At 42.3% G+C, this 13,494-nt stretch overlaps 1 protein-coding gene across 2 annotated transcripts in view; it reads right to left on the reverse strand.

Moving 5' to 3' along the window:
• GOLM2 (golgi membrane protein 2) overlaps positions 1-4,411 on the reverse strand; it is a 113,231-nt gene extending 108,820 nt beyond the window's left edge. The window contains exon 1 of one of the 2 annotated variants that reach the window (XM_078079423.1): positions 3,774-4,411. In XM_078079423.1, coding sequence (XP_077935549.1) covers positions 3,774-4,100 — 327 coding nt within the window. In that variant the 5' untranslated portion in view covers positions 4,101-4,411. The remainder of the gene's footprint in view (positions 1-3,773) is intronic. The other variant, XM_078079424.1, reaches the window with a different exon arrangement.
• Between the last annotated feature and the right edge of the window lie 9,083 nt (positions 4,412-13,494).

Genomic DNA, 13,494 nt, shown 5'->3' on the forward strand with positions numbered 1-13,494 from the left:
TTCTTTAGGTGACTCTCCTGGCACTTTTGTAGTCTCCATTTCAGGTATCACATGCAGAAGGAACAACATCTGACAGAAGAAGAGACCATCTCTTCAAGTGAGACTCTTGTTTTTTTGTTTTTTGGGGATTTTTTTTTAAAGGTTTTATTTATTTATTTATTTGAGAGAGAGAGAGCACAAATGGGGTGGGGGCAGAGGGAGAAGCAGGCTCCCCGCTGAGCAGGACCCCAGGATCATGACCTGACCTGAAGGCAGGCGCTCAACCGACTGAGCCACCCAGGCGCCCAAGTGAGACTCTTGAAGAGCACTTGTCAGGTGTTTTGCAGAATGTCATTCAGTACGAATTTGTCTTTCTCAAGATTAGACTGGGGATTTTTAGATTTGGGGTAAGAATACTATAGAGATCCAAGTGCCATTCTTTTAAGGAGCAAGGAAAACTTCCCCTCACAACTCACCAGCCACATCATAAGCCCCCTCCTAAATTAATCACTAGGAAGAAAAATGAAATTATTCAATTTAGACCAATCAAGACTTAGCCCTGAGTCACAAAGGGAAAAATACATATCAGACAAAATAGGGCTGGTTTGCAAAAGTGAAGGGGGTATGAATGGACACTGAGCAGGCCACCACCAGTGTCTATAGGTAAAAACCCTAAAAGGCAGGGCCTCCACTCAAGAGACTACATTAAATGAACAAGTCTGTTTTAAAATGAATGAGACACTTTTCATTGTCTAATTTACTTCTCCTTCCTCCAACACTATCACCACCCAGAGGGATTTTTAGATCAGTTATAGAAAATAATAAAGCTTTAGGCTTTGTTTATTCTACAATCTGATTTGTAATGTGTCTAGTTTGATACTTCCATATATGTGATCTCAGATCTGTACAATACCTAGGTAGGTACTATGATCCCCTAGGTAGGTACAGATGAGGAAATGAACCCAAAGTAGTTAAATAACTTGCCCAACATCATATAGCTAGAAACTGAGTTAGAATTCTAAGCTGTATCTGCAGTCCTCGAAGCTTGAAATGTTTTTTAAGCTACCATACACTTCCCCAGATATCAAGAGAATAGCAGCAATAAAGGAAACACCTCTAAAAGAGAACTTTCATCTATAGTTCATATGGACCAAAACTACCCTTTCTATTAGGAGCTCAAAGCCCCCTCCTTAAACCCAAGAACAAACATGCACAACCACTCCAACAAAGATGCTATAGCTAACACAATATGAAACTGACATACAAGTGAGAGATTTAGATCTGTGAGCCAGTTGCATAAATTATCCAAACAAAAGTAGTTAAGATACCTACAGCAACATTTCCCAAACTAGTGTGCTTTGCTGGATTCTTCTGTACCATGATAACAAGTAGGCCATGAAAATAGTAATCTGTGATCAAATTAACTGAGAGACTAGGTTAAACAAAATTAAAAAGGCTTATTTACCAATAGAGCCTTTATATGCTAGCAGGCATCATGAACTCCAAGAAGAGCACATTCTACTTATAATGTTTAACATTTACTTCCAAAAAAGAAGGTTTTCCTTTTTAATCCTGACCACTTATAAACAATTCCTAGGAAAGTATTGTTTAACACCATTTTGAGAAATACTACTCTACAAGGGAAGCAAAGGCCCAAGAATAGAGTCCATTATTAGGGGGCTGGAGGCAAACAAACAAATCCAATAAAGAATATAGTGAAGAAGGTAGGAAGCAAATCTGGAGAGTTCAATATTATAGAAGCAAGAAAGGATATGGTTTCTAAAAAGAGACAATCAACAGAACCAAACTACTGAGAGATTAAATAGATTGATAATAAAAAAAATTTTTGGATTGGAGTAGGAACACTGTCACTTGGGAACTTTAAGAGAATAGCTTCAGAAAGGGGAGGAAAGAAGGATGGCAAGCATAATAAAAAAAGACTAGGATGGAAATGATAAAAGAAGTACATGAAGCATTTCTAGACCACCAATAATTGTAGTTTAGCAGTGAAAGTGAAAAAAAGAAATTGGTGGGGCGCCTGGGTGGCTCAGTCCATTAAGCGTCTGCCTTCCGCTAGGTTGTGATCCCGGGGTCCTGGGATGGAGCCCCACGTAGGGCTGGCTCCCTGCTGCGGGGAGCCTGCTTCTCCCTCTCTGTCTGCTGCTCCCCCGCTTGTGCTCTCTCTCTCTGTCAAATAAATGTATAAAATCTTAAAAAATAATTAAAAAAAAGACATCCGTAAGTGAAAATGACTTTAAAAAAAAGAAATTGGTTGGTTAGGAAAAGGCAGTATATAGAGGAATGAAAAAAAAATTTAGAATGGGGGACATCTGTACCTGGTGGAAGGTAAAAGTGAAAACATACTAAAAGAAACATAATTACAGACCAGTAGATGGAAGAAATGGAACCCAGAGTATAAATGACTAGAAAAAAGTTATCTTTCCTCTTAGATTGGAGAGAATTTGAATAGCAATGCCTAGCCAAGTCTAAAGACCTTATTTTAATACTCCAAAATTTCACAGATTTCTGCCTACTTCACCCAAGAGAATTTTTCAGTCTTTAGAGTTCAGTGTATAGCATATGTATAAATTTCCTGATGTGTTGCTCCTCTCAGAGGATGTCTATGTTATGTGCAAAAGGAGAGGGTTATAGAGCAGTTATTACCTGAGGGCCCCAATCTGCATGAAATAAGTCAGGTGGAGGAAGATGACAATAAGGAAGCTGGAGCTCATGGAGATTTTAATTTATAATGACTTAGTACACATGATTTTGATATACAAAATAAAAACTTACAATTACAATAGGAACACACAAAAAATGTGAAGATTACCATAAAGGGTCCAGAAAAAAGGCATCTACTTAGCCCACCCAGAAATTTTCACAACTCTGCTATACCAACAGAAATTGCATAAGTCATAAATTAATAATGTAACTCCAATATGCTGGTGAGTGAGAAAAAAAGACTATTCAGTAGCAGGTCTAGTTACAGTCCAGCTTCAAACTTTTTAAATTTAAACTTTGTATGGCTTTCCATTTACATAAAACACCAATCCTAAGAACTACTTAAGCAGGAGAATTTTCATTTTTATTTCTCTCAAGAACAAGGACACTGACATGAGATTCTGTTGCTTAGAACATAATTAGAGATTCTATCTTTTTGGCTAATGTCATTAACAATTCAAATTGAGTACATAATTTTGTATTAACTATGTCCAGGTCACAAGTGTGGCTCATATATGGCTCCAGAGCCCATTTACCGTAACACTTTGATCACAAAAAAGGTAGTAACATCTGATTCTTCAACTACTTAACATATCAACCTACAGAGTTTAAGAAAAGTCATACTACTTAAAAAATATATAAACACAAGAGTTAAGAGGGGGCCCCATTCCTTAATTAAAGAAATTAATATTGATCAGTATGCACGGAATACGAGTAAGGCAACAATACCAAGACCAAATCTGGCAGTCTCCAGATTTGTGTATCTGTAAACCTAAGGCTGCCACATAGGCCAGATGACTACTACTGCCAGCTCAGCAGCTGAGCTTGGAGAAAAGGCGGCATCCACACAGAGGCCACTCTAGAGAACCAGAACTTAAGGCCAGTTTCCTCTGGTGGAGACTGGAGAACGTGGCAGTAATAAACCGGGAAAAGTCTAAACAGGGTTGTTGGCGGTTAAGGGGAGCCTCCAGGGCTGCAATCCTGGAAGACACAGAGCAGACGCGGCGGGCCAACCCCGCGACGCCGGGGTTGAAAGAAACTATGGGGGTTGAGAGGAGAGGGCTCGTCCTTACCTTGTCATCCTCGCATCTCTTCCCCAAGCCCTCCTTGGCCTGCAGCCGGCTGCTGAGCCGACCGTAGTCGGCCTCCTTCTGGTCGATCTGTTTCTTGTGCGAGTCCACCAACAGCAGGAGGTCCGAATTGCGCTTCTCCAGGCGCCCGCGGGCCACCTCGGTGCGCTGGACCTGGCCCTGCAGCTCCGCCACCTCCTCCTGAAGCAGGACGTGGCGAGAGGAGATACTCCAGTAGTTGAAGGCGAGGACCGCGATCACCACCAGCAGCACCACCAACACGAAGGAGGGCAGGCGGCCGGCCCGCCGGTTAGCTCCAAAACCCACCATGGGGTCGAACTAGGCTGTGCCCTGGGGCCTCGTCGCCGACACCTGCGGGCAGAAGCTCAGGCCTCAGAAGCTGAGTTGCCTGGGGGACGCGGCCCCAGGGCCGGCCGAAGGAGAAGGCGGGCCAATCTGCCTGCCGGCGAGCCGGAGAAGGGGGCGGGGCCGCAAGCCGCAGGCCCCTCCCCGCCCCCCCTCCTCAAATCTGGCCAGAGCGCGTTCCCAAGGCTTTGAAAACGACCCTGCACAGCCGGGTGGAACCAGGAGAACCCAGCTGCCCGCACCCGGGGCCCAACACCTCAGGGTTGGGGGGCGGGGAAAGGTGCCGGAAGGGGGCGGATTTAACTCTGGCCCCGCCCGTTGGCTGAGTCCGGGTCGCTTAGGGGGCCATTGCCTAGTTTCCGCCGATGCCCCCTCTTCTCGCGAGAAATTGAGTTTCTCTCGTCCTTTGCATTTTTATCTCGCGAGTGTTACAGCTATTGGGCAGAGTGTTGTGTTAACTTTGGCGCTTTGTGTAAGCTCTTCTACCTGAGTTCCAGTTCCTTCGGTTTTTACACTCTCGGTTTCCTTGACCCAGGGTTTAGGGAGTGCCAGCCCTACCCTGGTCCTCGTGAGAGTTTTTGTCTTTGAGGACCTCTGCGGCTGCGACCGCTTTGTAGGGAAAACAGTAGGTGAGCTTCCGGCAGAAAGGGCGACTACGAAGGTTTTGTACTTGATTCAGTAAAGGGAGATTTTCTTGTTCATGCTAACGATGTGGAGAATAAACAAAAAAGACCATAAAATAGCGGTGCTCGAAACATTACAGAGAAAAATGAAGAGAAACTAAGCTTTATGACTGAAGGGGGGTGCCAGCCTGGTTTCCAAGGTTACTGCTTTCACGAAAGAGAAGAACTTCAGAATGTATGAGTTCTGTTCTTAAACTCACTGCTGCTTTTGCTTTGAGCGAGGCTTCCAAATAGAAAATCCAGAAGCTGCCCTCTGAATGGTAATTAATGCTGATACCGACAGCTAGCACACTCTGGTTAGAAATAACAGCTCTTTTACAAATTATTTGTGCATGCCTAGTCTCATGTTACCCTCTCAACACAGTTTTACACGCGAGGAATCCAAGACACAAAGGTGTTCCAGAAACTTTCTCAAAGTCCCATATCTTGTTTGAGACAGTGTTCGGCTTGGATCCAGATCACTGTACTCTAACTTCATTGCGTTTTGCATTACACCAGGCTAACCATTGCTATATGTTCAGCATTAATCATAATGATGCAGAAAAAGCTCCCACCTCTTTTGTTTTTTCTGCAGATTTCCTTTGTCCTGACATAAAAAGTTTTGAAAGTTATTGGCTGTCCTGTTTAAGGAGATGGAGTTGCTTTATTTTTCAAAGTTCAGGTTCAAGAACTTCCATAAGCATAAAACCCCAAGAATGAAAAAGCTTTGGTATTTTCATTCAAATCAGAGTGGTATGGTTTTGAGGCAGGAAGACTTGTCATCTTTGAATAATTATTCTATGCTTCCTGTCCATTTCAAAAATGAAGTTACTTGTCTAATGTTCCCAGAGTAGCCTGGAAGAATTATTGCACCTTCAAAGAAGTGATGATTTCTCTCATAGATACAGAAAAACAAGTGACGCCAAAATTATTAATCTTTAGTTCACATCAAACTTGAGCCTTTTGCTCTGGCTTCATAAGATCAAAGAAATCAGGGCACCTGGGTGGCTCAGGTCATGATTCCAGGGTGCTGGGATCCAGCCTCACATCAGGCTCCCTGCTCATCCGGGAGTCAGCTTCTCCCTTTGCGCCCCCCCCCCCCCCCCCCGCTCATGCTCTTGTGTGCACTCTCTCAAATAAATACATAAAATCTTTAAAAAAACAATAATGAGATCAAAGAAATCTGCTCCAGTCTTGAATGGCAAGTGGACTTTGGCAAGAGGGAACAAAGCAAAAATGGGAAATCATTGACTATAATGAGCCTTCCCATGTATCCTTTCCTCAACTTCATATTGGCCTTGCTTTGTGTAGCCAGCAGTTGAAAATTTAACTATGAAGTAGTGTTAACTGCTTAAAATGTCACTCTTTCAAAAATGTTTTCATTTTTATATGGGATTCTGACATGTTAAAATTTAATATTGTATAAAACACATTCACATACATTTTTTCAGCAGATGCTTAAAAGAACTATTTGGTGCTTATTATTCCATTATTCCATTTTACAGATGCAGAAGTAACTTGCCCAAAGTTACATGTCTAGCAGGTGGCAAGGCTGAATCTTGAAAACCAATCCTATTTCCACTCTTCCCCCAGGGAAAAAGTTTTTATTCCATTTTGATGGTTACCTCTTCAAGCTATTCTCCCTACTAAATGATCCCAATCCACATATCAAGACACTGTATAAGTGCTCTCCTAGAGATAGTTCTGGGTTAAGCATTAAACAAATGGAAGTAAAAGTCAATTCCTTAAGCCAAGTGATCAACTTTAATAACTGATAAATCATGTGATTAGTATATATCCTTGATATGATGTGATGAGAGTAGCACTCTGTGGTCTTCCTCCCCAAAACTCGTAACTCTAGTCTAATTGTGAGAAAATATATCACACAAATTCCAGTTGAGGCACATTCTACAAAATGCCTGACCAGTAATCCTACAAACTGACAAGGTCATCAAAAACAAGGAAAATCTGAGAAACTTTCACAGGCAAAAGAACCATAAGGAGCCATAACTACTAAATGTAATATGGTATTCTGGATAGGATCCTAGAACAGAAAAAAGAACATTAGGGGAAAAGGAAGGAAATCTGAACAAAACATGGACTTCAGTTAATAATAATATATTAATTTATTGTCACAAATGTACCATGCTCATATAAGGTGTTGATAATGGGGGAGATTGGATGTGGGGTATGTGGGAATTCTGTACGATTTTCACTTTTTTTCTGTATTTCTAAAACTGCTCTAAAATAAAATTATTTTAAATCATCAGTTTCTATTTTGGGGGATATCTTTTAGGTTATCAAGTATAGACATAAGTATGTTCACATAGCTGGAAAGGCAGTATAATCACAGAGAAAGAATGTTTTAAGATTTATTTGAGGGGTAGGGGCACCTGGGTGGCTTAGTTGTTTGAGCGTTGGACTCTTGGTTTTGGCTTAGGTTGTGGTCTCAGGATCATGGGATGGAGCCCCACTTCAGGCTCCACACTTAGCAGGGAGTCTGCTTGAGAGATTCTCTCCCTCCCTCTCCCTCCCCCTCTGCTCCTCCCCCTGCTCATGTGCACTCTCTCTCAAATAAATAAATAAAATATTTTAAAAAGACAAAAAAGATTTATTTGAGGGGTAAGCATCTACTATAAAGGGGCAAGTGAGGTTGAATAACGGGAATTTTGTTTTTAAATGGAGTTTTCTTTAAGGGCAAAAATCACATCATTTATTTCTCTTGTACAATCCAGATGCTTTTTTGAGCTCAGAACACTATTTGGCATATGTCTTCAGTTTATGTTGACTCAAAAAATTTTATGTTCTGGGGTGCCTGGTCTGGCTCTTGGTTTCAGCTCAGGTCATGATCTCATGGGTCGTGGGATGGAGCCCCACAATGGGGTCTGCACTCAGGGGGAGTCTGCTTGAGGATTCTCTCCCTCTGCCCCTCCCCCCACTCACTTTCTTGCACATGCGCAAGGGCTCTCTAAAATAAATAAATAAATCTTAAAAAAAAACTTTATGTGCTGCAGTTGAGCAGAGGAATGGATTATTTTGTATTTGTAGCTTATTCCTCAATATTTATTTTTTTTTAAGATTTTATTTATTTATTTGAGAGAGAGAGAAAGAGAGAACAGGGAGAGGCAGGAATGGCAGCATGGGAGAGGTGGGGGGGGGTGTAAAGAATCTCAAGCAGACCCCATGCAGAGCATGGAGCCTGAGGCAGTGCTCAATTTCATGACACTGAGATCATAAGGCAAGCCAAAACCAAGAGTTAGATGCTTAACCAACTGAGCCACCCAGATGCCCCAATATTTTTTTTAACATTTTATTTTTAAGCAATCTCAACACCCAATGTGGGGCTTGACCTCACAACCCTGAGATCAAGAGTTGCACACTCTACCGACTGAGCCAGCCAGTTGCCCCATTATTCCTCAATGTTTATGATATTGGGTAGGACTAGGTTAGAGAAGGTGGCAGCTCATAGAAATATAAAATACACAAATGTGTTAGGCAAGTTCTTTCCATTGCAAGTGGAAAAAATAAAACCAGCCAAAACTGCATTAAGCAAAAAATTATATTTATCTTAAAAGCATACTAAGATAGTTCACAGTAATATTAGAAGAGGAACAGGAACTGGGGTACCTACAGGGGACTCAATGCTTCCAGGACTCAGTCTTTCTGTTTCTCCCCTGTGCTTGCCTTTATTCCTTCTTTTTTCAGATGGTGCTTTTCTTTGCAGATAAGAAATATGACCCCAGCATTCCCAGGGTCACCTCCTGCTAGTTCCTTGATCTGAGAAGAACGGAGGTCTGGCTTTCAGTACAAAATTTACCAGGGAAGGATTCTGGTTGTCCAGCCTGATCATTGCACACCACTTATATCCATCACTGTAGCCAGGGGGGTAAGGTATTATGATTTGCCCAGCATAAGACACTCCATGTGGCCAGTGGTCAGTCTACCGAAAACAGAAAGAATTTTGGGGAGACCAAAACAAATAATGTTAGCTACAACTGAGTTTTCTTATTCTTGAGATGTATCTTCCTTCCAATTAAGAACAGTTAATAAGTGAAGAAAGACATTGTTGCAGGTTGGGTTCCCCAGGAAACAGACTCTGAGATGGAGATTCATAGTAGGAGGAAAACAGTCTTGGCAGAGGGAGAGTTGGAATGTTATGCAGTCTCAGCAAAAGCCTCAGCCAGTTCTATCTGGAGTCTGAAGTTGGGGTGGCCCTTCAGAGTTGTCCTGAGTCAGAGGGGTCCAGGCTTTTATACCCCCCAATCAACCAGGTTCTGGACAGCTAGGAGAAAAGGGCTACTAGGCTATGTGTTAACTCCAGTTAATTAGTAACAATGCCTGAATTACTGTATTAAAAAAAAAAAACTTAAGAAAGTATATCTGGGCTAGGTGAGGAAGAATGCTATGACCAATTAGTAATTTGTCCACAGGCACAGGAGGGGGTATGATGTCATGCATGGAAGGTGGATGCTCTGATGCACAACCCATATCCCTTTTCAGGCATAAAGGACTTATTCCCCCAACTGCTGGAGTACTGCCAACAGAGAGCCTTCAGTTATCAGCCTTCTTCAGAATTGCCTCAGTTGAAGAGGACTACCTTGTGAATGGAGTGCCCTGTTCCCATGGCAACTGACAACCAATACCAGTGAAGAGAACACACTTTTGTTATTTCCCTATATCAAACCTGTTCCATTTCCTATGGAATGTACTATAGGGGTAATGTGGGCTCCGGAGTAAGAATGTGTGAGTTAAAATCTCTGCCTCTTATTATTTTTGTAACATAAGGCAAGATACTTTACTTCAGTACCCCAGGTGTCCCATTTCCAAAGTGGCATATCAATTAGGATTAAGTTTGACTCCATATCAGGGGGAAAAATAACTTGAACAAGATAGGATTTTTTTCTCTCTCACATAAAATATATCCAGACACAAGCAATCCAGGACTGGTATGGCAGGCTCCTTCAAGCTCACTGCTGTCATCCCTACAAGTATAGAGCTCATCTTCACTTCCAGACATGACTTTCTTAATCCAGGAAGCAGAAAAGAAGAAGGGCACCAACCTACCTACCTTCAGCTTTTAAGAAGTCTTCTCCAAATGTGCATTTCCACTTACTTCTCATTGAGCTGAACCTAGTCACATGGTAACCCCCAGAGACAAGGAGGCAAGGAAATATAGTCTACACCAACAATGTCTTCAGTTGAAAATTACAGTTTCTTAGTACAGGAAAGGAGGAAAATGTATATGGAAGCAAGAACAAACTCTGTCACAAATGGGGATAATAATAATGCCTGTCTTATATGGCTTTTGTGTGAACTAAGTGAGTTAATATATGTACCATGCTGACAAGGAGCTAAGATGGTGGGGTAGTAGGAGGACCCTAGACTTGCCTGGTCCCTTGAACTCAGCTAAATAAATATCAAATCATTCTGAATACCCAAGAAATCGATCTGAGGACTGGCAGAACAAACTTCACAACTAGAGGGAGAGAAGAGGTCATATCATGGAAGGTAGGAGAGTGGAGATGTGACTTGGGGGAAAAGCTGATCATGGGTTCCATGGATGGGAGGGAACCCTGGTCTTAGAGAGAGGTGAGAGAGAGAGAGAGAGACAGACAGACAGAGAGGAGAGCACAGGGGATTGCACACAGAAAAACACTTCACCAAAGCCATTGACTGGGAAAACGAGAGGGGCTGATTTTTGTGTTTTTACAACCACAGGGCTCAAAGACTGGAGTTTTAGAGGTCCACGGTCTGGGAGATGTAGAGTCAGCAGGCACTGCAGTGCTCCTGTGGAGAAGGAGGGCACATACCCTGGGGGGCAGACAGTGTGATCTGAGGATCCCCTGGGACACTGAGAGATGGTTCCCCTTTCTTGGAGCACATCTGAGAGAGGTGGCATTGCCTCTCCAGGGACAAAGGAGCCCGTGGGCACCATTTCTCTCCCCTACCCCTCAGCATAAACTAACCTCATTAAGCAGCACAGTACCAACATTGGCAGCGAAAATCACTTACACCAAGCCCTGCCCCCCTGCACTCTGCAGGTGCTGCTTTTCTCCAGCAAGTTTGCCTGAGAACCAATACAGCAGGCTCCACCCCCAGAACACCAGCACAACGCCCCCCCCCCCCACACACACACACACATCTACTGACCATAGAGTTCTGCAAAGCTTCAGCTCTAGTGGAAATAGTATCAGGTCTCTTTTAACAAGCAGACCAGAGCCACACCTAGTTAAAACTCACCACATTCTGGACAAAGTTGAAACACTCCTTACTGCAGGCAAGGAGAAACTCTGCAGGAGACTGACCTGAGGAAAAGAGCGGCGAAAATACAGCAGCAGAGTGCACACAGCATACACCAGAGACTTCCTGAAGTGCCAGGCCCTGGACAGTATATAACCTCTTCTTTATAAAGCCATTACTCTCAGGAGCAGGAAACATAACAGGCTGTTATGTTTCTTCTGTTACAGAAGAAGACAGAGACCTAGACAAAAAGCCAAGGTGGAGGAATTCAGCCCAAAAGAAAGAACAAGAAAAGGTCACAGCCAGGGATCTCACCACAACAGATATAAGTAATATGCTTGACCCAGAATTTAAAGCAACAATCATAAGGATACTAGCTGGGCTTGAGAAAAGCATAGGAGACACCAGGGAGTCCCTTACCACAGAGATAAAAGACCTAAAAACTAGTCAGGCCAAAATTAAAAATGCTATAACTAAGATGTGACACCAACTGGATGTAATGACCACAAGAATGGAAGAAGCAGAGGAACAAATGAATGGTACAAAAGATAAAATTATGGAAAATAACGAAGTTGAAAAGAAGAGGGAAAGAAAAATATTGGATCATGAATGTAGACTTAGGGAACTCAGTGACTCCATAAGGCATAATAACATTCATATCATAGGAGTCCCAGAAGAAGAAGAGAGGGGGAAAAGGAACAGAAGGTTTATTTGAATAAATTATAGCTGAAAATTTCCCTAATCTGGGGAAGGAAACAGTCGTCCAAATCCAGGAGGCACAGAGAACTCCCATCAAAATCAACAAAAACAGGCCAACACCAAGACATATTGTAGTTAAATATAGAAATAAAGAAAAAAATTCTAAAAGCAGCAGGACAAAAGAAATCCCTAACTTACAAGGGAAGACAAATAAAGTTAGCAGCAGATCTATCCATAGAAACTTGGCAGGCCAGAAGAGAGTGGCATGATATTCAACATGCTGAGGAGGAGAAATATGCAACCAAGGATACTCTATCCAGCAAGGCTGTCATTCAGCATAGAAGGAAAGATAAAGAGTTTCCCAGGCAAACAAAAACTAAAGGAGTTTGTGACCACTAAACCAGCCCTGTAAGAAATATTAAACGGGACTTTTTGAGTGGGAGAGAAAGACCAAAAGTGACAAAGACTAGAGAGGAACAGAGAAAATTTCCAAAAACAATGACTTAGGTATTACAATGGCACTAAACTCATCTACCAATAAACACTCTGAATGTGAATGGATTAAATGCTTCAATCAAAAGACGTAGGGTATCAGAAAGGATAAAAAAACAAGACCCATCTATATGCTGCCTACAAAAGACTCACTTTAGATCTAAAGAAACATGCAGATTGAGTGTGAGGGGATGGAGAACCATTTATCTTGCTAATAGACATCAAGAGAAAGCCAGAGTAGCCATACTTACATCGGACAAACTAGATTTTATTTTACTTTTTTTTAAAGATTTTATTTATTTATTTTAGAGAGAGTGTGTGTGCATGGTGGGGCAGAGGGAGAGGGAGAGAGAGAATCTCAAGCAGACTCCCTGATGAGTGCAGAGCCCAAAGTGGGGCTCCATCTCACAACCTGAGCTGAAATCAAGAGTCGGACACTCCACCAAATGAGCCATCCAGGCAACCCCAGACAAACTAGATTTTAAACCAAAGACTGTAACAAGAGATGAAGAAGGACATTACATCATAATAAAGGGATCTATGGCACAAGAACATCTAATGATTATGAATATTTATGCCCGCAACTTAGGAGCACCCAAATATATAAAACAATAACAAACATAGGGATGCCTGGGTGGCTCAGTCGGTTAAACATCTGCCTTTGGCTCAGTTCATGAGCCTAGGGTCCTGGGATCGAGTCCCGCATCGGGCTCCCTGCTCAGCGGGGAGCCTGCTTCTCCCTCTGCCTGCCGCTCCCCCTGCTTGTGCTCTCTCACTCTCTGATAAATAAATAAATAAAATCTTTTAAAAAAACAATAACAAACATAAAGGAACTCATTGATAATAATGCATTAATAGTAGGGGACTTTAACACCCGACTTACATCAATGGACAGATCATTTAAGCAGAAAATCAACAAGGAAACAATGGCTTGAATGACACACTGGACCAGATGGACTTAACAGATATATTCAGAACATTTCATTCTAGGATAAAGATGTGAGATACACACACACACACACACACACACACACACACACACACAATGGAATATTATGCAGCCATCAAAAAGAACGAAATCTTGCCATATGCAGCAACGTGGATGGAACTAGAGGGTATTATGCTGAGCGAAATAAGTCAATCAGAGAAAGACAAGTATCATATGATCTCACTGATACGAGGAATTCTTAACCTCAGGAAACAAACTGACGGGTGCTGGAGTGGTGGGGGTGGGAGGGATGGGTGGCTGGGTGATAGACACTGGG

The sequence above is a fragment of the Halichoerus grypus genome, chromosome 8, assembly GCF_964656455.1.
Source record: "Halichoerus grypus chromosome 8, mHalGry1.hap1.1, whole genome shotgun sequence".
Taxonomy (NCBI): Eukaryota; Metazoa; Chordata; class Mammalia; order Carnivora; family Phocidae; genus Halichoerus; species Halichoerus grypus.